Below are 27,592 nucleotides of genomic sequence, written 5' to 3'. Positions count from 1 at the left end.
CCCCTGAAGGCCAGAAGGGCAAGCAGGGCCTGGGCCAGGCAGGCCCCACCACTGCCAGAGAGCCCTAGCTGAGCATGCCCCACTGCCTGCCTGGTCAGTTAGGGTGGTGATTGGGTGAGCACAATGCAACAGTCCCTCTGGAGTCTTCCTGCCTGGTCCATCAGGATGGTGGCCGGGCAAACACAGCACAATGGCTGCCTGCCTGGTCTATTGGAGCTGTGAGCATGTAAAGTTTCTCTCCCTCTCTCCTTTTTTTTCTCTTTCCCTCTTTTTCTGTCTTTCTCCCCTCTCTCCCCCTCTTTTTCTGTCTCTCTCTCTCTCCTTTTCTATCTCCCAGTTTTTGTCTCTCCTGGGCAGGAACAGCACTGGTGAGTAGTGACTGGGAGAGTGGAGAGGAGAGGCTCTGGTTCTCCTCTGTGTGGGGGTAGGGGAAGAGCAGGACAGTTGCATAGACCCTCCCTTGCCAGCTAGATGCTAGCAAGGGATGTGTACAAAATCAGTTCTTGCCCGAGGCTCCATTTTCTGTAGATATGCTACTGGTTCAGAGGTTTTTAAGGGATTGACAGGCAGGATCTGTGTCATGTTTAAAAACCTGAGGATGTAGCCCAGGATTGGAGTGGAATATGCATTGTATGCACTGGTGCAATGGCTATTGAAAGGATCTTAAGCCAAATCCTAAAACCATTTTTTAAAATATTTCTGATCTGTGAGGGTGTACAACAACATCTCTAAAGCTGTGTTGCTATGGTGATTGCTGGAATGTAAACATTGATCTTTAGAACTGCTTATATCTCATTTCCGTTGCAGGAAACCAAAGAGTTGTTTATCTATAAAGACCACTGATTTTTACACGTTAAATTACCACAATGACCAGAAAATAGGGACAATAGGGATATAATTGTCGAACAGCCCTTACCATCTGGAAGTTCTTCCTATCATTTAGGTAGGATCTCTTTTCCTCTACTTTGAATCCATTACTCCTTGTTCTAGTCTCTGGAGCAGCAGAAAACAAGCTTGCTCCATCTTCAGCATGACTTCCCTCCAAATATTTAAACATGAATATCATATCAGGTGAGGTCTGACCAATGCAGAATAGAGAGGTATGATTACCTTCCTTGTTGTAGACATTATACTCCTGTTGATGCAGCCCAGAATTACATTGGCTTTCTTGGCTGCCACATCACACTGTTAGCTGATGTTCAGTTTGTGGTCCACTAAGACTCCCAGATTCCTTTCACATATATTGTTGCCAAGCCAGGTGTTCCCCATCCTATGTCTGTGCTTTTCATTTTTTCTGCTTAAGTTTTCATTTTTCTGCCTAAGTGTAGTATTTTTCATTTATCTCTGCTGAAATTCATTTTGTTAGTTTTGGCCCAGGTCGCTAATCTGTTCAGGTAATTTTGAATTCTCTCAAAAATGAAAAAGGAGATAGCAAAATATATAAAATGTAAAGATCTGTAATGCAAATATCTGGAGAAATTAAACTAATGATAAAATGGACACTTTAGTGGATACCCTGTCCTCTGGGGTATTAGCTACTCCTCCTAATTTGGGGTGTAAGCCCGGGCTATGCCTCTGCCCAGAGGGGAGGGCAGAAGGGACTGCTGGCTGCCGGCTGGGAACCTAGCCGGTGGGGGTGGGGCGGGGGGCAGGTCTGCCGTCCCTGGCCATGGAGAGCTGTTTTTATAAGAACTGAGGCTGGGGGTGGGGCTTGGGGAGGTGTGGCCGCACTCACAGGGGTGGGTGGGGCATGGCCCTGCCCCCCGACCCCCTCATAAAATGTCTATACCTACGTCCCTGGGGAATCAGATTAGAATCTGCCACTCTTAATCACTACATCACATTGGTTATAGTGGGCCACTCCCCACTTACCTCATCTGAGTGCAACCCCGCAGCAACCCCTCATAGAAAAGCCTCTGTGGCTTTTGATCACGGAGACATTTGTTCCCCACTCATTTTCCATTCAGGAAATAGCGCGGGGTTCCACATCAAGAGTCAAAGAGGCAATCGAGCGTTCTGATTGGCTGGCACGTGTGTGCGTCATTTACACGTGGGAGTTGCAGCCAGCCGAAGGCGGGGCTCCATTTTGATTGGCTGACCCGAAAAGTTGGTTTGGATAAGCTGAACGAATTGTTTTGAGACGTCTGCACATGCTGACGTCACTACATGCTGACGTCACTACCCGTTGCAAATTGCTTGGGCAGAAAAACGAAAGTAAAAATTGGTTTCGGTTTACACCGCCGACAACCCTGTGCTTAGCGGCACTTTGCCAAGCTGCAATACCGTGGAGCTCGAGCAAAAAAGAGCAAAAAAGAGCAATGTTGGCATGTCTTGTTGTGCACACGTCTCAATTTCTGAGCACTTTCTGACGGGGACAACCTCCCTAAACAAAATGGCGGTTCCTGTTTCCTGATTGGCCGGAAGCTGCGCGTCAGAGCGAATCAGCCGCGCGTAAACAGCCGAGGTTCCCCACCCCCCTGCGGGGTTTTTGAAAATGTTGCTCTTTGCAGAGGACCTAATTTGCCGCGCGACAAGGAGGTGGGAGAGCGGCAAATTAAGGGCAGCTGCGCAGTGGGCGCTGGTGACGTGGGGAACGTCCATCCTTCTCGTGTCTTTTAAAGAGGTGACCCCGCGGCTTATGGTGAGTGGGGAGTGGCCCAGTGAACAGTTGTGAGACACAGCTAATCTGAGTCTTGCCCCACCCCCCCATGGGCAGCCGCTGTGATGCTGGAATCCACCCCCAAACAGCATCATTTTCAGTGGTGTTTAAACTAGGGAGCCCAGATTGTCCTTTTAAATCTACCTTAAAGGAAGAATCTGGGGTCCCCAGTTAAAACAACATTGAAAGTGTGGATTTAACTGGGGTCCCCAGTTAAAACAAGATTGGCGGTGGATTCTCCCCCACCCTGAAACAGCATCACTTTCAATGTTTAAACTGGGGACCTCACATTCTCCCTTTAAATCCATGCCTAAGGGGGTTGATTTAAAAGGAGACTATGGGGAAATTTGGGAGTGCCTGCTGTCAGGGGTGCAATTGTTAAGCTAGCAGCACCAAGCTTTCAGGGTATCTTTAGGATACTCTCCTGATAATGCCACCCAGGTTTGGTGAAGTTTGGTTCAGGGGGTCCAAAGTTATGGTCCCTCAAAGGTGTAGCCCCCATCTCCTATTAGCTTCCATTGGAAACAATGGGGGATGGGGCACCCCTTTTGGGAGTCCATAACTTTGGACCCCCTGAACGAAACCTCACCAAACCTGGGTGATATCATCAGGAGACGCTCCTAAAGATGCCCTGAAAGTTTAACAACTGCACCCCCTGCAGGCCAAAAACTGAAAAAAACACTTTAAAAATACAAAAAACCCCCCACAAATGGAGGGGGTGGAGCTTCAGACATGTAATGGGGGGGTTTAAACCCAAGGAACCCCCCCCACACACACACACACACCTACATCCTTTTCCACATACATGGCAAACTTTCATCTGGAAAATCAGGTTTGAATCCCCACTCCCCCACATGAAGCCTGTCAGCCCTAACTTCCTCACAAGATGCTTGTTGTGGTGGGATTGGGGGGGGGGGAGGAAGGCAATTTTAAGTCACTTTGAGAGTCCTTACAGTAGAGAAAAGTGGGGTATAAAATCCAACTCTTCTTCTATATGGCAGGGGTCCCCAATATGTTGCCCAGAGGTACCATAGTACCTACCAACACCTTTTCTGGTGCTTGCCAAGTGTCTTTAGAAAATGGATGGGGCTATGTGGGGCTTTTCCTATGGAGGCTTCTGTGCGACCATTAGACATTCATTGGCTGTGCAGGCTATTTAAAAGTTGCTTTGGCAGCAGTTGCTATCACAGCATGAGGATCTTCCCTGTGTGACTGAAAGTAAACTGTGGCAGGCATTTTGTGGCTGGCTCTACCTCCTACAGCAGCTATTTTGTGCCCACCACACTATGCCAGAAATTCAAAGGTACCTGTAGGCTCAGGAAGGTTGAAGCCCCCAGTTATGTGGTAATATCTAGAATATTGCATGCCACTAGGATTGGGCTGTCATCCATGGAGAATACTAGTTCTGGTGGGTTTTCCGGGCTGTGTGGCTGTGGTCTGGTGGATCTTGTTTTTAACATTTCACCTGCATTTGTGGCTGGCATCTTCAGAGGTGTATCACAGAGGGAAGTCTGTTACACACTGTTTCACACTGTTACACACAGTGTGTAACAAACTTTCCTCTGTGATACACCTCTGAAGATGCCAGCCACAGATGCAGGTGAAATGTTAGGAACAAGATCTACCAGACTACAGCCACACAGCCTGGAAAACCCACCAGAACCAGTTGAATCCGGCCATGAAAGCCTTTGTCAATACATGGAGAATATCTTTTAAAGATACACAGGAAGGTTGTATTCCTAAACCCTAACATTGCCATAGGCAACAGTCATAAGGAAGTTAAAACAAGAAAGTTAAAGCAAAGGTATATGTTAGGCTTTTCATGTGGACAGAACTCCACATGTGTTGTTATCTATGTTCATTACCCTCTTTATGGGAACTAACAAAAATAAGAACATGTTTGTTCATGCTTAGAGAATGTATGTGCAGTTGGAAATTTTTTAAAAAAAATCTTTTAAACTCAATTTTTTTCGTATTGTTACATTTTATTCTTTCATGTGACAAATTGCTTTGTTCTGGGTAGTCCTTGCCAGCAATGCACTTTGAAAATCTGATTTCTGGCATAAAAGATTAATGTGGATAATAAACTTGAACAATTTAGGGAACCACGAATGTCCATGTGGTTAAAAAGAATGTCCATGCTGCAGTTTCAAAGTGATGCAGACCCATATCAGGCATCTTGCCCTGCGACATTCTGATATGCATACTTTTGAATAAGAGCAAAGTAGGTAGTTTACAAGCGCATGCCAAATGAGTTATAATGAACTGAAAATGCATATGGGAATGCCAGAGCTATGCATTACTGCAGTGCATGTCACAATTACATTGAGTATTCCACAGTGAATCTTAAAACATGAAAAATTGTAATTATTGGGGGGGGGGATTTGTGGATGGCATATAAAGGAATGGATAATTCTGGATTCCACATTTCATAATGATGGTGTTTGCAAGTAACTTGAACAATGCATCATATAAATATGAAGAGCTAAGCTGTTTTTAGTTTAATTGGCTTGGTGAATGTAGTTCAGACAAGGAGAAAGTCAATTACTACTTGGGCTTCAAGGACAAAAAAAGATCAAACATCTCATCATAAAGAAAATGTAAAAAGGACATAATAGAGTAAAACACAACAGAATAGGTAATTCTGTCACAGAGAGAAAAACTGAAAATCCTTTCTTTTACTGTATAATCAGATTAGATGAAGAAGCAGCAGGTTCTAAGGAAGAAAAAATAGCAGCATATATTTTGTTGTCTTTGGGCTTTTGTTTCTCCTGTTAACTTCAAAGACAGTTTTTTCATAGTTTCCAGTTGGGTAGGAAGATATTGTAATTTGGAGTGGAGTGCTACATATACATATAACAATCTTTTTTAATTCCATTTTTTCATATTCTTACATTTTATTCTGTCATGTGGCAACTCACTTTGTTCTGTATAGTCCTTGCCAGCAATACTTTGTGTGTTGATGGGAAAGGGTGTGTATATGAAGGAGATAAAGTATGGTTAATAATGCAGAAGAAAGCAAAGGATCCACAAAGTATGCTTCAGTCAGAACTTTATCGTGCAAAGGAATTTACATCCAGATTTCAGAAACTCACTGTAAATGGATTCATGATTTTTGTTGTATTGCAGGCAAGTGAAATATTTGATGGTTGCTGTAAGGCAAAATTTAAAAAAATATATAGAATTAGCTGTGAGTTAAACTAAAATACTAGAATTATTGTCAATAATTTCAAACTGAACAGGTGAGGTGAACAGGGAGAAAAGAATTTATATCCTGCTCATATTTGTCTTAAAGCACTGTAATTGGCTTTCATCGATGAAGAGACAAGAGCAAAATTAGACAGACAAAAGTCTGTAAACAGAAAGGGAAGGGAAAGATGGCTGATCATTTAAACTATGATGCAGTTTGCTTGAGAATAACAACATTGCTCTTAAGAGTGTAATAATATGAATAAGTGAAGTAATTGATGAACAGTTTATTGTCGAAGGCTTTCACGGCCAAAATCACTGGGGTGTTGTGTGATTTCTGGGCTGTATGGCAGTGTTCTAGTAGCATTTTCTCATGATGATTCGCCTGCATCTGTGGCTGGCATCTTTAGAGGATCTGATGGTAGTAAAGCAAGTGGAGTGTATATACCTGTAGAATGTCCAGGGTGGGAGAAAGAACTATTTGCCTGTTTTAACAAGTATAAAGGGTGTAATTAGCAAGCTTGATTTGTATGTGTTGAGTGGGATCCACCAATTTAGCATGTGTGTAACCATGAAGAGAGCATAATCAATCAGTGAGGGCATCTGCATAGCATAGTAGTAGTCAGGCCTTTTGATCCCTTTGATTTCTTACTGCCTAGAGACATCCTTTGTCTGCCACTCTTAACCACTGTACCACACTGAAAAGTCACATTGATGTTATTGCAGTGCCAATGCACTGATGCATTTCTGATGCATGCACAAAAGAAATAATGTCTCTGAGGCTTTTCCCTGTGATGCATTTATGGATTACTGTTCTCCTTCAACATGTTCTTACGAAAACAAAAATAACTGGTGCGTGCAATTGCAAAATGTATGAATTCAGATGGGCCCTGGAAGGGGGTGGGGATCCCATCCTTCCAACCCCCTTAGCTCACTTGCTCTTCCACCGTTCCACTCCTTCCTCTCACAAGGACCCATGAGAAACTGTAGGAAGAAATTTTTTGCTCTCTTTCTGGCCACTTTGCATGCTGTTTCCACTGCTTTACTATTGGGCTTCCCCCCCTTTACCACTGTTTAGGAAATGATGGAAGGGGGCAATTGCTGCCTCCCTCTTCCCTCACCTACCAACACCCATCTGTCTCACCCAGTGGCAGTAGCTTCCCCTCCTCCTCCATCTCTCATGGTGGATTACAAGTGCATATATCAATCTCTGTTCTGGGGTTTTAACCCTTCATCCCTTTTTCCTTTGAGGATTTTTCAACAAACCTAGGTGACCCCCATTTTTGTAGAAAGATCTCCCTCATCTCTACATGGTTTTGATTTGTGGATTTAATTATCCACAGATGGAACCATGTTGAAAATTAAATATATTGACAAGTAGGGGACTCAAGAAACTTGTGGGGAGGTGGCATTAACCTCACTTTTTTCTTGTGTTCTCCCCTTCTTGCCTCTCACTCTCCATCCTGCTACCCCTCCCTTACTCTCTCTTTCTTCCCCCTACCTCACTTCTCTTTTTCTGCCTTACTCCCCCATCTCCTTCTCTTGTTCTGTCACCCTACCCCAACTCTTTCTCCCTTTTCCTGCCCCACTACCTCAGCCATCTCTCTCTCGTTGTCTCTTTCTGACCACCTACCCCAGCTCTCTCTTTCTACCTTTCTACCTTTCATTAGTCTAGTACACTTTCTTGTTCTGTCCCCCCTCCCCAACACATTCTTTGTTCTCCAATGCCAGCTCTTTTTCTTTTTCTGGTTCTGCCTCAGGTCTCTCTTTCTATTTTTGCCCTTGCTCTAGTCCTCTCTTTCTGCCCCTACCCCAACACTTTCTTTCTGAATTTCCCCCCAGCCCTGGTCTTGACAGCTCACTTGGACTGCTCTGGGTGGATGTGCTGACACTTCCCGTCCCCACAGCCCTGCTCTGGCTGCCCTCAGCTATTCCAGAGGTGCCGAGGCCCTATACCCACAGACAGGCCTTCATGGACAGCCCTGTTCTCACCACCTCACTTGGAGCCACTCTATGAGGCAAATTGGACACATTTACTCATGCCCCTTCTTTAATAGGCAGGGTGAAAAAAAGATCCCCCCCCTATTCCCTTTCAAATATTTGAATTAACTGTGAGCAGTGTCAGCTGTGATTTGCAGAAAAACCTCAATATGGTCCTTTTTTACCCCTCAGAACTAATATACAGTCAAATGATTCTTGTTTCCATTAGTATGAACTATTTTATATAAGCTGATTTGTTTCACTGCCAAGTATATTTATAGATGAAATTACTTTCTGAAGAGACTGAAAGTAAAGAAATACACAGGTTGGCAAAGTAGCATTAAGACTCAAGATTTTGGATTTCTGTAGAGCAGAAAAAGGTATTAAATAAATTTATACTCATTGATGTGATATGTTATCCAGAATAAGGTTGAATGATGTGACTAAATATTAAATTGTGTATATTTAAGGCTTTGCTTACAAAACAGTTTATTTAAACACATTTAATTTTGTTGGTTTTTGAAGTCAAGTTCTTCACAATTTATATTCAACAAAGGACCCAAATTCTTACAGAGTGATTAGCTATTGTAGGTCATAGTGTGCTGTATCTTTCTCGATAATTGCAAAATCCATTACTGTCCCACTGAGATTTTTTTTAAAGATTGCGTTAAATCTGAATAAAAGCTTAATAAGTAGATTAGTTAGAACAATAGTCCTCATGAGAATGTTTGATTCTGAATATATCTGCTAGAGATAACCCTAAATGCAATTAGGTCTAACTCCCTGTGAGAGTCAAAGGCAGGAGAACTCATAGAGGCTACCCAAAATATTTTTTTAAGTATTTCAGCATTTACATTTTTCTTTCCTTTGGGCATCTGCAAAAAACCCTTTGTTATGAATTAGTTGTGCCTTGGAAAACACAGTGGAAAATTACTTTTGAGAAAGTAGGTTTAGATGTTTTACATCAAAACAGCAGATGTGTCCAATAGCATGGGGATGCAATATGTTCTCCTTATCTGTATCCTTTGTAAGTGTTAGAACATACTTTCCCAAGGCAATTAGTGATATGGACAAGGGAAAGCTACTGATTTCACTGAGCAAATACAAGTTATTGGCAAAGAAAACCAAGGTCAGTTAAATCATTATCCCCTTTGTGATATATAAAGGTTTTTTTTAAGTCTATTGACAACCGTAAACCACAAGTCTGAATTGTATATATTCCATTGTCATGTGCAAGGTAATTGGCATTATTATAGCTTTAAAAGGGGGATAGATGATATGAGGCCCGCTGGTCATAGCTGACTCACCAGGGCTTTCCACACTGCCTGAGTCGCCTCATGCTGCTTCTTTGATGTAATTTGACAACAGGCTAAAGGTTTCTGGAGGCTAGAAAAATATAAATCTTACATTGCTTGCCCCTGCCTTAGAAAGCTCACTACTCCAAGACCAAGGGCAAGTTAGATCCAGTTTAAAAGTTATATGCCATTTCTGAAAAACAAGGAAACTAGTATTTCTTCTCTCCTGCCTTCTCCCTGTTCAGAAACTATGACATGGTCATTTGCAGGGGACTGAGCTGTCTGACATCTGGGGTGATTCTGCATTCAGATACCATAGCAAACCTCTTGAAATGCATAAATACAGCAGGTTACAATATTTGCACCTTTCTTTGCACACGTCCTGGGATGATCTAATGTCCAAATGTGAGTGCCTAGGCAATTCTTGTTTTCTCTTCTAGAATCTGGAATTCTAGATCACAGTTTAATTGGGTTTGCAGATAAGTGTGGCCCTGCTGGGAGGCAGAGGGATGCCATAAGTGTCTTCCATTGTAGGCAGAAACTCACCCAGACTCACTCATACTCACTCATACTCTTTATTGTAATGAAGGATTCTATCTCCTTTCAAATGTCCCCCACCCCACAGATCAAAGGAATAGAGTGTCTGGGCCTCCATTAGGATTGCCTGTTCTGCTGGTATACTGGTCGCCTAGCGTGCCGGCAGACAGCCTGGTGCGGCTGCTGGAAGTGGTTGCTGACTGGACATTGTGATCCCCCAACCTGATAGTGTTGGGGGACTTCAACGTCCATATTGATGCGGCCTCCTCTTCATCCAACACTAGGCCTCTCCCTAGGGAACACCAGGACTCCCACTCATCAAGGAGGCCATACTCTTGATCTGATCTTTGCGGTGGGTGTGCATGTGGCCCTATCCTCTGTTATCAGAGTGCCATGGTCCAACCACTATGTCCTATGGACCCGGATTGATGCTGCCATGCCTCCCCCCGTTTAGGCGTAGGGCATATTTGGGCCTACCCATGGAGGCTTGTGGATCCTGAGGGATTCCAGAATATCCTGCGGTATGCTCCTCCCATTGGCTCCTCTCTTGGTGAGCTGGTAGAGAGCTGGGATTCCTGGCTCTCTGAAGCCATCGAGAAGGTTGCTCAAAGACTTCCTCTCTGTACCTGTCCCAAATCGGCTCCCTGGTATACTGAGGAGCTGAGGAGGATGAAATGGGAACTGAGACAACCTGAGTGAGTGTGGCAGCAAGTTTGTGATGAAGAGACAAGATGCTCATATTTATTCTCATGTTCATGAATTCCTACCAGAGAGCCATGAAAGAGACAAAGAAATCCTTCTTTGCCTCCTCCATCGCAGCTGCAAGCTCACGCCTGGCACAACTTTTTAATGTGATTTGGACATTGACGACCACATCAATCTGTCCTAAAAATAATCAATTGGCATTTAGCTGTGGGGCATTTGCGAGCTTTTTTGCAGATAAGATCTTGTTTCTCTGCCGGGCTCAATCGGCCGCTATTGATACAATAAGGGAACTGGAGGTCCCTTGCCTGTCTTTTGGTCCTTGTTTTGACCATTTCAACCTGCTTAGTCCCTCTTAGGTGGGCAGGCTTCTGTTAGCTGTACGATCTACCACTTGTCCTTTTGACCCATTTCCATCCTGGCTAGTAAAAGCTTGTAAGGAGGAGCTATGGAGCCACCTGTTGGATATCATCAATGGCTCTCTTGAGCAAGAAGCCTTCCCAGGTCGGCTGAAAGAGGCAGTGGTCCACCCCCTCTTGAAAAGAGCCTTTAGATCCTCAAGATCTGGCCAATTATCTCCCAGTATCAAATCTTTCGTTCCAGGGTAAGGTAATTGAGAGAGCGGTGGCGGCTCAGCTTCAGGAGTTTGTGGAAGATACCGAATTGTTGGACCCCTTCCAGTATGTTTTCCTCCCTGATCATGGAACCAAAATGGTCTTGGTCACCATTGTGGATGAACTCTGGTGCCAGCTACACAGAGGTGGTTTGGCGCTGTTGTTAGAGCTTACTGCAGGTTCGACACAGTAGATTTTTTTGGTCCACCGCCTCGCCGAGATTGGAGCACAAGGGACAGCGGGTGATGTCCGGGAGGAGAGTTCCAGGCAGTATCCCATAGATTGTGGGATGCCACAGGGGGCGATCCTTTCTCTGATGCCTTTTAACATTTATATGCACCCCCTGGCCAAGCTGGTATGAAGTTTTAGGCTGCGGTGTCATCAGTACGCAGATGTCACCCAGCTTGTCATGGCGGGCCAGCCAGACTCGGCCCCTGAGGCTCTCCAGTGGTGTTTGGAGGCTGTAGCTGGCTGGTTAAGAACTAGCTGGTTGAAACTGAATCCAGCAAACACGGAGGTCCTGTGGATGGGTCACAGTGAGGTGCCGGCCAACTTCAAATTGCCTGGGTCGGATGGCGAGGCCTTACATCTGACCTCGTTGGTGACCAGTCTGGGGGTGATTCTGGACTCCAGGATTTCCCTGGAGGTCAAGATCACCAGAATGACCCAGACTACATTTTACCATCTCTATCTGGCACGACAGTTAGCCCCTTATCTCTCATGTGTTGATCTGGCCACAGTGATCCATGCAATGGTCACCTCCAGGTAACTCACTCTTTTTTGGCCTGCCCTTGAACCTAATATGGAAATTAACACAGAGGCTCCTGGCAGGGGCCTCAAGTATGGACCACATTACACCGGTTCTCTTCCACCTTCATTGACTGCCCATCGAATACCGAGTTATTTTCAAGGTCTTGGTTTTGACCTTTAAGGCCTTGAGCGGTCTTGGACCTGCATACTTCAAGGACCATCTCTCCCCATATTGCCTAAGTATGCCCCTCCACTCCTCGGAGGGTAACCTTCTGGTAGTCCTTGATCCAAAAATCATCTGGCTGGCCTCAACGAGGGCCAGGATCTTCTTGGTCCTGGCACCTACCTGGTAGAATATGCTTCCATCTGAGATTAGGGCCCTGTGGGTCTTGAGTAGCTTCCGCAGGGCCTGTAAGATGGAGCTATTCCACTGGGCGTGTTCAATATCAGTTAATAACATCTATTTTTGCTTTCCAGGAGTAGGGGGACATAACAGGTTTAAGTCGCCATCTGATTTTAGGTACTTATGTTTTTATACTGTTATTTATTATGGTTGTTTTCCGTTTTTATTGTAACTGTTTTATACTGTTGTTGCCGCCCTGAGCCCTTTGGGATATAAATTTAAGTAATAAATAAATAATAAATAAATCAAGTCCAAATAAATCTGCATTTGGGTGTGGTTCCCTCTGCCTCTTTAAAACCTTAGGGAGCTGAGCTTTGCCCCTTAACGTGGGCCAGTTCTACTAGGCTTGAGCATATCTGATTGCCTTATTTTGCCCAAAGGCATTCCTCCTCCTCTAAATTCCCCTTCCTTTCTTCTTTGTTCCCTCTCAGCCTTTCCCAGTCAGTTTCCTTTCCTTTCCTCTATGTGTGTCTGTCTGTTTTTTCATACCTTGACATCTCCCTTTTTATTCCTAGGCTCTGCTCGTGATGGCCAAGCTCAACACTGTCTCTCCCTTCTGTGAGGCCCATTTTTCTTTTAATCTCTTCCCTGTTTTACCCCAGCCTTGTTCAGCCCAAGCCTTGAACTGGCAAAATTCTTTCCCAGCAGCTGATTTATAAAGCAGAGGCTCTCCTACTGGGGCTGTTCTGCTGCTGCCTTCCCAGATTGTGTTCCACCCTGTTCTTGAGCTCCTGCTTTGGTCCAAGCTTGAACCTTCTGTGATGTATGCTGCCACCTCTGTGCCACAGCAGGAAAGAAATCCAATTTGTTGAGATGCATGTATTCAAATGTCATGGCAAATTGTCATTAGGAATCTTCCAGTCATGCTTTGCTCATGATGGTGGAAGGGAACCTCAGGCCCCAGTTGGCCAAGTGTCATATCCTTAGTCAATCTTGCACTTAGGATAGCAATCCACCTGGCTGTTTGACTGGAATGAATGTGACAGTGAACTCATATGGAGACAGCATACCACAAAAGATGTGACAGATGAACATTTTCTCCCTGATGTTCCAGACCAGCCCTGAGTGCTTCATCTCTGTCCCTGACCTTTTAACCTTGAAAATCTATTTACTGGGTCCCTAATTTCTGTAGTTGTATATGCATCAGGCCTGCTGAAGTTCATCCACCACTGTCTGTCTTTGGGGATTACCTATTTACTTCTAAGAATATATTGTTGATTTTGATTTGTTTGAGGAACATTAACATTTGGATCCTGCCATACATTTCTGCTGATGTAAGGATTTCTGTTAGCACAGCATGGCATTCTCCCTCCCCCCCCCCCCTTCCGGCTGAAGTAAAAAGAATGTCCCCACAAATGCTATTCCTGGAGCAGGAGATCACGAGGACTAGAATGAAGGAAGAGGTGGAGGCATTCAGTGGGAGGAGGAAATGCCAGAAATCATCTGTCCTTCTGTTAGTGGAAATCCTTTCTGTAATCCAACCCAGTGCATGGAATATTAATGTAGGTGTTAAAGGTTTACTGTGTAATCCTGTGTGTGTGTGGGAGGGTGGTTAAGTTGTGGAGCTGGAATGGGGCTGTTCTGATGCATTTGTCCCCTCTGCTGGCTCAAGGGACACCCCTGCAGGCAGAGGAGGCAAAGGTGCCAGAGGCCAGCTGCCCCTCAGCTCCTTAGTGGGAAAACCCAGAGGTCAGGGCAACTGTGGAGCTGCACTGGCATCCAATTGGATGCAGGTACAGGGGCGAGGACAGGCTGGGACATTCCTGGGAGTGAAGCCAATGTTTGTCAGCTTTCATCCCAGCTTTGCAGGCAGGTACACCACGGGCCAGGGCTCCAAATGATGCTACCCAGGTGGCAGAGCAGGGAAGTTCTCAGCCTGGCAAGCTTTAGGATGAGGGGAGGTAGGGAAGTTCTCATTGAGCCTGGCAGGAGCTGCCCCCAGCCTGGCCCCCTTCGAGCTCCCTGGGCCGCAGAAGGCCCAGAGAAAGCGCCCCCCATCCCTACTCAAATGGGGCTGTGGAGAGTCCGGTGAGAGTTTTTCACCCCTCTTCAAATTCTCTGGGCTGTGGGGCAGGAAAGCTCTTGCCAGGCTCTCTGCAGCTCGTCTTGAATTGGGATGGGGGGCACTTTCTCTGGGCCTTCTGTGGGCCAGAAAGCTTGGGGGTGAGAGAGGGCAGGGTCCAGATGGCTGTTTCCAGGCTCTCTGTGGCCTGACTTGTGTTGGGGGTGGTTGGGAGGGAGTATGGACCTGGGGGGAAGGAGGAGAGGTGTGGGGGCAATTTTGCACCCCATGTGACAAAATGGCCTGTGCCAGGTCATCTGACACCCCATGTCCCCAGGACCTGCCAGGGAGTTGAACTCAGAGCTCGTGGCAAGAAACAAGACACAACAAGATTTGGGTACTGATCACCATGTATGTTTGGGGGAATATAGCATCTGAGAATGAGTGGTACATAATATTCCTTTTTCTTAGTCTTGAAGGTTGAAAGAAAAGATAGGCACAGAAATGGAACAGATGTATTTTCCGTATCTTGGATTTTTTTTCCAAATAAAGAGGGTAGATAAAATCTTGAGGCAAGGAGGAGATGTATTTGAGGGGGCCACCTCATTGTATGGATGTGGTACACCAGAAGTAGCTCTCAAACAGCCAGCCTCATGTCTTTTGAGATAAAAGCTTTTACTTGAGGCTTTTTCTTAATGTATGGCTAGAATGTTTTTTTCATTAGAAGCAATGTGAATGTAATAAGAGGTTCATGTGCATAGTCAAACAGGCATGGTATTACTTCTTGTCATTGGCTGTATATCTTTTGATATTATTTTTTTAATGTGATAGATTGTGGTTTAGGCAGTCTTTTAAAATATATTTAAGACATAGTCCCATTTATTTAATATTCTAATTCTTGAGTGATCACTGAAAGTACTAAAAGAAGAAAATGTTTTATAAATTATTGGATGTTTATCATTAGATGAACTGTGTTTCGTTGATATTCAGTACAAGCCCTGGATTGTTTTATTTCCATATAATTTTTCCTTGGCCTCATATTTCTTAGTTTTATTCATAGCTTTTAACATGCTGTGAAGTACCCTTAAAAATCTGCAATATTTTTCATGCTTAAAATCAAGAATAAGCCTCATCAAAAAGAAGACTCAACTGATTAGACATGGACAAGAGTACCTGAAAATGACATGGTTTGAATCACTCATACCTTTCATATTGGCTTTTACACAAAAACTTCTCTATATGCACAGCAGAAACGTAGTTAGTGTTAATCATACATGGACTGAGAGGCTTATGCACCTTTTAGGAAGCATGGCTTTTGTATATGAATTAACACAGAAAACCAACTGCCTAATTCATACAATTTATCTAGAGGCAAATCGATTTACAAACATGATCACGGTCCTTAAATAAAAGATGTTACATTGGATTTACATCTGATAAAGCCTTTCATTCCACATTTAGCTATGTATTCATAGTATTACTTTGCTTTTTATGTAATTCATCCAACTTTAAAATAGAAATAAGAGTAATTATTCAGGACTCTACTATTTTTATCAGTCCACTTTACTCCATATTTTACTTGCTTTCCTTCCTTCTTTTTTTTAGTTTCCAATTTAACATGAAGAATTACTAAAATCCAAGACTGATGTATTTGCAGTGTGCCAAAGCTCGCAGATACTTTTCATCTTTATTTATTTCATTTGTCCCTCTTGAGTTACAATTGTCCATAACCAATATGTATATTGGTGAAACCACAAAAAGAAGTTTTGGTGTGATTACACCATCACATCAAATTTCTTTTCGCACTGTGTTTCTCAGTCCCAAGTATCTGGTGCATTTACAATGTTGTTTAGATCAGTTACATTTATTACAGTCAATAAACCCGTGTAATTTATAATGTTGTGTGAAAAGCGCTGGCAAATTTCACCAGCATAGCAGTCTATACAAAGTTCTGGAATTAAAGTTCTGAATACTGAATGTTACTGCATTGATGCCACTATGCATGTAAGCTTAGTAATTTGGAATCACAAAATTCAAGTGAGGATAATTTCACAAGCATCCCTAGATTGTTCCTTGTCCAACTAAACAATTGATAACTGTTGACTCATTTTAAGGCTAAAGTTGATTTTTTTTTAATCCCAGGTTTAAAACATGTGGGGATACCGGCTCTGAGTTAAGCTGTGTTGTGCTTCTATTTATCAGTCTGTCTGCAAAAGGGTGAGACTGTATCCACTTGCAAGCTATGCAAAGAGAGCAGAGGCCCTTGTCTTTGGTTGGCCGTATAGAAGGTTGCCACCTCTTGGTTGGGAAATACCTGGAGTCTGGATTGTGCCTGGGGAGGGTGGGGTTTGGGGAGAAATCTCAGTAGGATATAATGCCATAGTCCCCCCCCCCCCCCAAGTAGCCATTTTATCTGTGGAAACTGATCGCTATATTCTCCACCTGGAGGCTTGCAACTCTACAGCATTGACAATTCCATTTCAGAACAGGCAGGACCTATTAGACAGATCCAGCACTGATCCAAAAGGTATTTCCCATAGACACCTGCTAGAGAGAAAAAGAAATTGGTGGTTAGCCAAGAGGCATATAATCTCTTTTGGAAGCATAGCATGTAGACAACCTAGATAAAGCGTATGATAATCTTTGAACAAATATTTCAGATAAATAATCCCAGTTCTGTTTATTTCTGTGGAACTCTAGTGTACATTTAAGCTATTCAACTTCTGTGTATAAACAACTTGTCTTATGTGGTTTGAATACTTCATGTTGTTGCATATTTTCAGTTGTAGATCAGATTATAACTATGTAAATATAATTATTTGATATTACGTTATGTTCTGTATTGATTTTGTTTTTATATAATAACCAGAAGTAAATATATTTATTTCAGGTGAATATTGCCATTATATGGTGTTTCTCTCTCTCCTTGATCTCTTGTCAGAATCATGTCTTGCTATGGTTTGTAAGAGCTCTAGAGACACCCTTTGTACACATATGTAATACATTGGTAAAAAGTGGAAAAAATTGGTACAAATACCGGCATCTTTTTTCAATGAATTGTTGGATCTCCATTGAATTAGTATTCAGCAGAAATTAACCTGATTGTGTATTTATTATTGGGAGCCTAATCATTTATAAAAAATGTGTAACTAAAGGCAGTTCCAGAAGCAAAGAATCTGGAATAGTCATATGAAAGGTGATGAGTCCTCATGGAGACTAAAATTATACTGAAAGCCAGTTTGCTAATTCTTCCATCACATTTCTGGGACTGTGCCTTAATTAATTGCACTAATGTTTGGTTATTACAAGGGTTGGAGAAGGTGAGTGATTCAGTAAGAACTTGCCTACTGAATCTGCCAGCTAAGGGTATGTGGGTGATTATAAAAGCTGATGAAGAGCTGGCTCTAAAACTTATTTTATTTTTATTTTATTTAGATTTTCATACGCAACTTTCTGAGACATTGAAAGACAGACAGACTGGCTGGCAGCAGCTGGCTGAAACAAAGAACTCTCTAATACGTAAGGTTTTCAACTTGCTTTATTCCAACCCCTATATCTAAAGTTAAAGCTTTGTTAATTGTGTGATCCAACTTGGATGAGTTTTGTGGTATTTATAGGATGCTTAGTGGTGTTTATTTGATGCTTATCCTTTATTTTATTATTGTATATGTATTTACTTGTTTATTAGTCAATGTTTAGATGACTTCCTTATTTTAAACTGTTGGTTTAAAAGCATCAATCTACGTATTGACTGGTTAACTCATTTAAAAGGTGCAGTACTTAAACTGGAGACATACAGTAGGAAGTAGGGGGACTCACTGCTGGGGAGTGGGGCTCACCAGCAACATAATGAATCACCACCAATAGTCTAGCATCCAGCCAAAAGGCTATGGTTTAACCATAGAGTTTTGACAGTGCTAGAGCATCATCAGCATATTGAGATCCTGACCATTCCCCCCTTTCCCTGTCATTTTTCTTCCACTACCCAACTGAGCAGCAGCAGGAAGGATCAACTGGGGGATGAGATATCCCCCACTCCTAGGAGGTAGGAACTATACTTTTAAAATGACATGTTCCAGTTGTCTTGATAGAATATGAACAAGAGGATCAGTTACATATTTTCTGTCTCAGTAGTAGTTGGCAAGGAGGAAATACTCCAATTTCTTTTGCACGAGCCTGGCTTTTTTTTTTCACAACGTAGATGCAGCATGCATGCTCAAACATCTCCAGTGAGCTGCATTCTGATTGGCTCTTCCCTCCCTTCCAAAGGCAATGCTTCTGATCGATGGATCCTCAGCAACCACAGGAGAACCAAGCAGGACACACACACCCTTTTCTCTGGTTTTGAAAAGTAGCTGGTGCAATGAACAACATGGCAAGCACGTTGTGCTACACAAAGTAAAAACTTTTGACCAATACTGGGCAGAGCACTATGTCCCATCCACATTTAAAGGTGTGCAGGAAACTATGAGACACTCACTCCCCACCCCCTAATATTCCCAATAACATTTGACTGATCTTTGGGGTTGTCATGGAATGAGAGCATCTTGCTAGGCAGGTGCTTCCCCATCTCTCCCCTCCCAGGATCCTGTTGGGAATGTGAGCCAGGAGGTGCAGGACTGGGTTGGCTGCTGCTCACCTAGCAAATGGCGCTTGGTGAGAGTGAGCTGGAGCAGGGTGAACATGATGTAAGGCAGGGAGATCACATGGTGGGGTGGGAAAAATAAATCAATTTTGCTCCCGTGGCCTTTGCACAGAAGCGATTCAACATGGGATTTTTGAAAAAGATCTACATTTGAGTGGTTTTTGAAAAACTCGGGATGAGGAAAATATCGCGGGACAAATCTGCTTTAGGATTGGGAACTGTGCAAACTTCTTGGCCAAACCGGGATGTTTCTCTTGCTCAACCTGGGATATTTGGACTGTGCAGAAATGGCCTATATTTAAGGGCTATTTACTAAAATGTTGATATTATAGGATGCCTACATTCAGCTACCGAGAACAGGGAAATAAACATTATTTATTTAACTAGTCAGCCAGCCCTTCTTCCAAGGAGTTCAAAGCAATTATTCTCTCTTCCTCCATTTTACCATGAAGGGTACTGGCCAAAGGCTGCTCAGCAACCTTCATTACTGTGTAGGTATTTGAACCTAGGTCTCCCAACCTAGGTCTCCCAATTTGAACCTAGGTCTCCCAACTCCCAACTGTGCCACCTAAGTACTGCACCTTACTGGTGTAAATTGTGCCACTTCAGCATGCAAATGGGTAATCACATGTCTGAACTGTTTTAAATGGTAGAACCTTTTTGTATGTGGAAAGCAAGCATGTTACAGAAGAACATTCTAACCTAACCTTCCTTCATCACACTAGCTTTCTATGTGAAAGGCATTACTGACATTCATGCAATTCACCTATCTCCCAGAGCACTGTACCTTGTACTTTTTATGAACCTTTAAACAATCTATAAATGCTCAATTCTTCATAGCCTTAGGTTTATTAGTAGTGATAGTTCCATGTAGCATGACCATCTGTTCATACCTGTTTTCCTTGACCATATATTATATGTTATCAGAAAAGAATTAGAACACTAGGTAATATACAAAATTTAGTGAGGGAAATTCTGTTTAATATGTATGTCTGTGACATCGTCACTGTTCACCAAGCTTATCTTTTCTATAGGAGTGACTTCCTTTTTAAAGTTCTGCTTCCATTTTAAATCACTACTTGGTTTCAATCCCTTAAAATTTGCCGAGGAGTCTCCTTTTCTGTTTCTTGGGAGGCAGGGGACTTTTCCCATTATGCTGCTTTTGGTGTTATAATTAACACATTTTGTATAATCTAAAAACAATTAGGTCATCCACTGTGGAAAACTGAATAGTCCTCTTACTTTGTATAAATAAGAATAAAAAAGTAATGAACATTAACATCATATTTTGGTATCATTGAGGCATGTGCATACACATTATTTTGTAGGGATAGTCTAATATAAGCCCTTGATTTATTTCTTAATGGCTAATGGAATGATGGGTGCATAAAGAATCATGTCTACATATGTAATCTTAATTCAGTAATAACAAAAGTTGAATATTGTACCGTGGAAACAACACATTGTACATAAAAATGACACAGGTGTGAGAATTAGCAGTAGTGTCAGCTTTCAGTGCTAGTAATTTGGAGCAAGAATTATGGCTGTATCGTGGATTTTGTGCTGCCAGTAGACAGATGGTATTAGTTTTTGTCTTCCATCTGAGGTGGGATCCTGATAATGGCACTAGAAGTTTTTCAGTTAACACAGGAGACTCAGGGCCACTCCCCACTTACCTCGTCTGAGTGCAACCCCGCAGCGACCCCTCGTAGAAAAGCCTCTGTGGCTTTTGACAACGGAGACATTTGTTCCCCACTCATTTTCCATTCAGGAAATAGCGCGGGGTTCCACATCAAGAGTCAAAGAGGCAATCGAGCGTTCTGATTGGCTGGCACGCGTGTGCATCATTTACACGTGGGAGTTGCAGCCAGCCGAAGGCGGGGCTCCATTTTGATTGGCTGACCTGAAAAGTTCGTTTGGATAAGCTGAACGCATTGTTTTAAGACGTCTGCACATGCTGACGTCACTACCTGTTGCAAATTGCTTGGGCAGAAAAATGAAAGTAAATATTGGTTTCGGTTTACACCGCCGACAACCCTGTGCTCAGCAGCACTTTGCCAAGCTGCAAAACAGTGGAGCTCGAGCAAAAAAGAGCAAAAAAGAGCAATGTTGGCACGTCTTGTTGTGCACACGTCTCAATTTCCAAGCACTTTCTGACGGGAATACCCTCCCTAAACAAAATGGCAGTTCCTGTTTCCTGATTGGCCGGAAGCTGCGCGTCAGAGCGAATCCCCGCGTAAACAGCCGAGGTTCCCCACCCCCCTGTGGCACCTGCGGGGTTTTTGAAAATGTTGCTCTTTTCAGAGGACCTAATTTGCCACGCGACAAGGAGGTGGGAGAGCGGCAAATTAAAGGCAGCTGCGCAGTGGGCGCTGGTGACGTGGGGAACGTCCATCCTCCTCGTGTCTTTTAAAGAGGTGACCCCGCGGCTTATGGTGAGTGGGGAGTGGCCCTCAGTAAATGCAAGACTTTTATTTCACTGTGGACAGTATTTCATTGTTATGTTTTTACTGTATTTTGAATAACCAGGAACTATTTCAATACATTCCGAATGTGCCAAGCAGCAAAAAATACCTTTAATGCTGTTTCTCTTTGAAAGAATGGAACTCGGTGCACTTACAATTGTCTCAGCCCACTGAGTCTATGGGAAATGAGGAGAGAAAACACTACAGTACTTTGTAGAACAGGTCATTGATTTTCAGGGGCTCTAGTTGATCTGTGTTGTGTCAACGAAGTCAATACTGAGTAGGGCCTTCACAGCATGAGAGTTCCACATACTGAGAACTATAATTGCTGTGTGTTAGCTGTTGTATGAAGAGGTTTTACATACAGCCAGCCTTTCAAACTGCTGCAGAGGCATCTCTTGTAGCATTTTCTATATTTTCCCATGAATGATCCTTCATTGTCCCATAATTTCGGGTTACACCAAATTTTTGCCCACAAAGTGTTTGAGTGTGGATGAAAACGTAAGTTATCCCCACTGTCTGATTCATCTTAGGAAGAAGCTCTGGGGTTTGGATCCAACAGTCTGTGGGATTAAGCATAGCTGGATCTCCCCCCCCCCCTTTCCCCATATCCCTTTCTAATTGTAAGAAATTCAGGACCCGGAAAGGGGTAAAACATTTGATCACTGGAACTACACTGACCAAAGAAGGAGGATTGGGTGTTTCTGCCACCTTTTCCATCCTTAACGCAGCTCCTGACCCATGGGGCTATTAATTTCCACAGATCTCATGTCTTTGGGAAGCAACTTCCTCATAATTAGAAAGGGCTGTTGGGAGGAAGGAAACAAGAGAAAAGTTTGCATCCATTTGCACCTTCTTTGGACTGAGTGTTGGATACAACTTTCTGTTTGAAGGACACTTAAATCAAATTGGAGAAAGAAACATTTGGAACAGGCAACCAATGGTCCACAAACTAACAAATTTGCAAACTTTGCTTGGGAAGTGAACCAGACTGCATCTTAAAAACCCAGTTTGGGTGTATTGCAGCATGTTCTGGAATATGTGAAGTTATGAAAATAAATGTTCATATTTTAAGAAAGTTGGTAACAGCTGATTTTTTAAAAAGTAGTTCATTTGGCACTTTATACACAAGCTTCCAGCTTAAAGAAACTCATTTTGAAGAAAAAGGTGGCAATTTGTAACACATGCTGTGGCAGAACGGGCTTTCTTTGCCCACAGGCCCTATTCCACCCTGGAGGTGTAGCTAGGAAGAATGGAGCCCGAGGCAGAATTTGAGTTTTGCGGGGCCCCCCGTAGACAACCACCCTCCCCCACCATGACCAAACAATAATTTTTTTTGGTTCTGGTGGGTTTTCTGGGCTGTGTGGCCGTGATCTGGTGAATTTTGTTCCTAACGTTTCGCCTGCATCTGTGGCTGGCATCTTCAGAGGTGTATCACAGAGGGAAGTCTGTTTCACAATGTGTATAGCCCCTGGTTCCCCTCTCCTGAGTTCCTCAAGGCAGACTGGAGGCCCTGGAGGAAAAGCTGCTTGCCAAATGCCAGCCTAATCCAGGTACCCTGCTATTCAGAGAACTGCTCCCCACAGCTAAGGTTCAAAAGTACTTATTAAAAATAAAATGGTTACAAGTATGTTTTAGCAGTGCACCAGATTGAGCAAGGATTTCCAAAACAAAGGAGATATAAACGCAAATTCTCTTAACATACCCTAGCAGTTGTTAAAATAGGGTAGGCTCTTAAATTTAGGAGGTTACAATTCTCACAGAGTTCCCATTACCTGGAAGCTTGGGTCAGCTTTCTGGGTGAGCTCATGGTCCAAAAATGGCTGCTCTCTCCAAAGCCCAGGCAAGGGGTCTGCTCCTTTCAGTGGCCCAGCAGAAAGAGACTTCATCCCTCTGTTCCCAGTTCCCATGCCCACCCCTCTCTCAAGGTCAGTCTGAGTTATCTTTTCCCCCTATGTCAGATATCTCTTCCTGATGTCCCTCTGGCATTTTCAAGTTCTCCAAATCTATGATACCTGCTTTGAGAAGGGGAGGGGAAAAAAGGGGGGGAGGAAAAGCCATTTCCTCACACACGCAGTGGCAAAATAAACACCATCTGTTAGTGTTGATTTGTTCCATGATATTCTCATGCTGAGTGATTTTATTCAATTTGTAAAAGTTTTTTCAGAAATAGTTAATGATGTGTCTAGTGTACAGTAGAGATGCATTTGGGGTGACTGCATGCAGACATACGTTTAGGAAAAGTGCTGACTAAATGGTTTTGTTGAGGGTATTCCATTTTCATGTGCACCAATGCTAATGTGTTTCTATATTGAGATTGTATTGTGTAATACATAGATGACAATAATAATAATGATGATAATGATGAAATTCTCTGTTACTGTGCACAGGTTAATCCCACTGGATAAAATTCAACACTAGTAAACCTTATTTTCATCGATTTAAATGGCTAGTAAGCACATATCTAACTCTTCCGTTAAAATTACTAGGATTTAAAGGGCTTATCTTTCGCTTGGATTGTGCTGGTTGTTTACAGTGAGATCTAAAAGAGGTGCTTCTGCACAGGATCGTACCAAGGTTTCACAGTAATAAACACATTTCCTTTGAAATAACAGATTTCATGCATTTTTCAGGCCATTGCTTTCACATTCTGCACGTGAGCTCCCAATGGCACCTGGTGGGCCACTGTGAGTAGCAGAGTGCTGGACTAGATGGACTCTGGTCTGATCCAGCAGGCTAGTTCTTATGTTCTCAACTAAGCAGTTGAGGATTGTATGCTAAGGTTTTGATTCTGTGCACTTTTACTTCCAAGCAAGCTGTATTTGACTCAGTTGGATTGTTTCTAAGTAAACAAATATGAGGTTAGGCTGTAGGTGTGATAGTACTTAATTTCTTGGAAACTTTTTTCCTGTTTTGTCCCATGCCATTGTCCCAGTCTGTGCTGTTCTGAGAGAATCCTACTTTCAATTAAAAATGATTCTTTTCCATAGGATCCAAAAGCTATTAATAATCCCAGAATTGAGTGTTGTGGGTTTCTTGGACTGTGCAGCCGTGGTCTGGCAGTTTTTGCTCATGTTTCACCCACATCTATGGCTGGCAACTTCAGAGGCATGTCATGGTAAGATATGTTTCTCTCCGTAGCAAAAATTACAAGACCACAGCCACACAGCCTGGAAAACCCACAGTATCCGGTAGATTCCAGCCATGAAAGCCTTTGACAATGCCAGAATTCTTTTTCAAACCTTACACACTGAGAAAATTACGTTTGCAGAAATATCAGATATCATTTCTCAATCCTTTTATAATTGTTGGTTGCGTAATGGAAGGACATTACTAGGCTTAGAAACATCATACCAGTAAGCACCAAAAGGCACACTTCAGAGCAAGTCACAGATAAAGCAGCAGGCTGCCAATTGAAGAAAGGGAGATTAGAGCTTCAGTCAAAGAGCTTTCTCACTAAAACTGTCTTAATGCTTTGAAATAATGGAACACACTAATGAGTAAAATTATTGTAGAATATCTAGGGTGTTACTGTAATGACTCTGGAACAGCAAATGAATTAATCATTGTTAATGATGATGAATACTTAACTGATGAAGTCTAGCCTTGTCCATTAAATGGTAACGGTGCTCCTTAAAGATGGATTTAGGGCAAACTAGCTTTTTCAATGTCTGTTAGGTGAATTGCTTGTTTGTTTTACACCTAGGTAAGCCAAGGTATTTCCCCGTTTCCCTATTATTGTTCCAAATAGCAAGAATAATAACTTTCTGACAGTTATTGATTTCACCTTTCTGTCACTTTTACAGATCTTCCCTGTCTCATAAATGTGCATTTCTATATGCTGCTGCTTCCATTTTCCATTGACTAATATTCTCCTATTTGTTGTTTACTAGCAGCTATAAGATCTACCCTTTTCTCTCTCTACCTGCTATTAAAATCCTTTTCCATGGCTTGATCTCGTCAGACTTCAAGCTGCTCTTCCCTCCTACCATATTTTCATTTTTTTCCACTTGGGTTAGAGTGTCCACACAGAAGTCATCTTTCCTCCCCATTTATATGACAACTTCAATTGACACTGGAAGTCCGTACACTTGGTTACTGATATTTTCCCAAATGAGGTGATTTAATCAATCCTCCTGGGATTGAAGGTTGGTAGTATGGTGCACTGGCCCTTGGACATATGCTTGACTTGTGGTGGTGTGCATCCCATGGGGCTTTTTGGTGGCGGGGGTGGGTGGGTCAGGGCTTTTCCCTGCTCCTCGTACCACCAAAAAGCCCTTTGGGAGGTGGCGGGGCAGCGTTGCATCAGCATTGCATCTAGGTTTGGATGGAGCTGACAGCATCTTTCATTGAAACAGCTTTAGCCATTTCTTAACAAAATCAAGCTTTCAACCAACAGCACTGGTGACTGAAAGCAATAAACTTACATTCTGAAGTGTATACATTCTCTAACCACTAGGTCAGTGGTGGCGAACCTATGGCACGGGTGCCAGAGGTGGCACTCAGAGCCCTCTCTGTGGGCACACGCAAACAGAGACACACACCCCACACACACATCTAGGCTGGCCTGGGCCACTGGGCCACTGGGCCATTATTAGCATTAAACCTAAGACCTAGTTTTGGGGAAGCAGTGTAAGTAACCCTGTTAAGCGCTGTTAACCCCCACTGATTTTCATGTGAAGAACTAAAGCGCAATCCTTTACCTGGGAGTAAGCTCAGTTGCTGGTAATGTGGCTTGCTTTTGAGTCAACCCTCCTAGGGTCATGATTCACCCGTTGGAAGAGTTGCACGGTTGCTTCAAAGCAAAGCCACTGACTACCACCAATCTTACTCCTGAGTAACGCACGCCTCGGAGCCAACCATTTTTTTCTAAACTAAAACCTCGGCATTCAGGTTAAATTGCCGTGTTGGCCCTTTGCGATAAATAAGTGGGTCTCGGGTTGCCGTTTGGGCACTCGGTCTCGAAAAGGTTCGCCATCACTGCACTAGGTAAAACCATCAAGCTGAAAAGGAATGAATAGTGTCTTTGTTTAGTGTGTTCCAGTTTCACTTTGCCTTGACTGTTCCCTGCCTTGCAAGAATCTGTATAAGTTCAGTGGAATAGAGCCACATCTGTGCCTTGACTCATTACCTTTTTCCCATGTAATTTCTTTTTGTGAAAGGATTTTTTTCTTTAAACGATGCCTGACCTGTGAGTTATCACTTACCTGTTGAAGTTCTTTGTTGAGGTGATTTAATTAACATCCATCTTCCTCTACCTTCTTACCTTTGTTCTCAGAGCCACCAGGTAGCAACACTAGCCTGGATTTTGAAGGACTAAAACTGCTTGTTAACTTTGCTCTGACTGCCTATGTGTAATGAAGAGCCTCAGTGCAGCTTTGAAGTCCCCCTCCCCCGGCTTTAAAACAACTAGAGAAGATCCAGAGAAAAAGAACAGCTGTGTCTGTTTTATGTCTTACAATTGAAAAACCATTGAATTGCATATGAAAGATGCTATTTTCCAAAATGATTGAGTAGCAATTTCTGCATTATGGAAAAATGTGTGGTACAGCCCTCCTGGGACTATACTACTTCAGGAAGGATAGTTCATGTTTGAAGCTATCTTATCAAAAACTTCTACCCATGAAAACCTAGCATGCTAGGGGAAAGATTTTCAGCCTAGCTTTCTTCCTGGGGTTATTAATCCTTAAGTGTTAGAGCCAAGCATTGGAGTCATATGTGTTTCTTGCTATGTATAGATTACTTGTAAGAAATAAGTCTATGGGTAAATTAAACATTGATAAAATATATTGAATTTAAGTTGTGGGGGTGGGGCAGCAATCAGGATTCAAATATCAGTTGAGGTTGAACTTGTAAAATGGATTTGGGCTGTGTTCCCCATTTAACAGATTTAATGTTGCACAATTTTCAGGTCTGACTACAGTGAGATTGGTCAAGGATATTATACATTTAATACAATATATTAGATTATAATCTCTGGCCAGAGGGGTCTTACAAGGTTACATCTTGTACCCCATGCTTTCAAACATATGAAGCCTCTGGGAGAAGTCATCCAGAAATTTGGGCTGAGTTGGCCCCAAGATGCGAATGACACTTGGCTCTCTCATATGCTTCCAGCACATCCCGGGAAAGCTGTGGACATTGTGAACAAATCCCTGGAAGGGGCCTTGGGGTGGATGAAGGGGAGCAAGCTAAGTTTAACCCTGGGGTGTTATTATTAGTGAGGTGTTATTGGTTAGGTAAAGGTCTGACCCAAGAATGGGGATATATTCTGTTCTGAATGGGGCTGTACTCCTCTTAACAGAACAGGTTTGAAGCTGGGGGATGCTGCTGGATCAAGGCCTACTGTTG

At 43.0% G+C, this 27,592-nt stretch overlaps 1 protein-coding gene across 1 annotated transcript in view; it reads left to right on the top strand.

The window, feature by feature from the left end:
- Positions 1-27,592, top strand: part of TENM2 (teneurin transmembrane protein 2) — a 1,113,792-nt gene that overhangs the window by 527,051 nt on the left and 559,149 nt on the right. Inside the window, exon 6 of the mRNA XM_048487386.1 lies at positions 17,567-17,650. Coding sequence (XP_048343343.1) covers positions 17,567-17,650 — 84 coding nt within the window. The remainder of the gene's footprint in view (positions 1-17,566; positions 17,651-27,592) is intronic.

This window comes from Sphaerodactylus townsendi, linkage group LG03 (assembly GCF_021028975.2).
Source record: "Sphaerodactylus townsendi isolate TG3544 linkage group LG03, MPM_Stown_v2.3, whole genome shotgun sequence".
Taxonomy (NCBI): Eukaryota; Metazoa; Chordata; class Lepidosauria; order Squamata; family Sphaerodactylidae; genus Sphaerodactylus; species Sphaerodactylus townsendi.
This window is presented reverse-complemented; position numbering and strand designations above follow the sequence as displayed.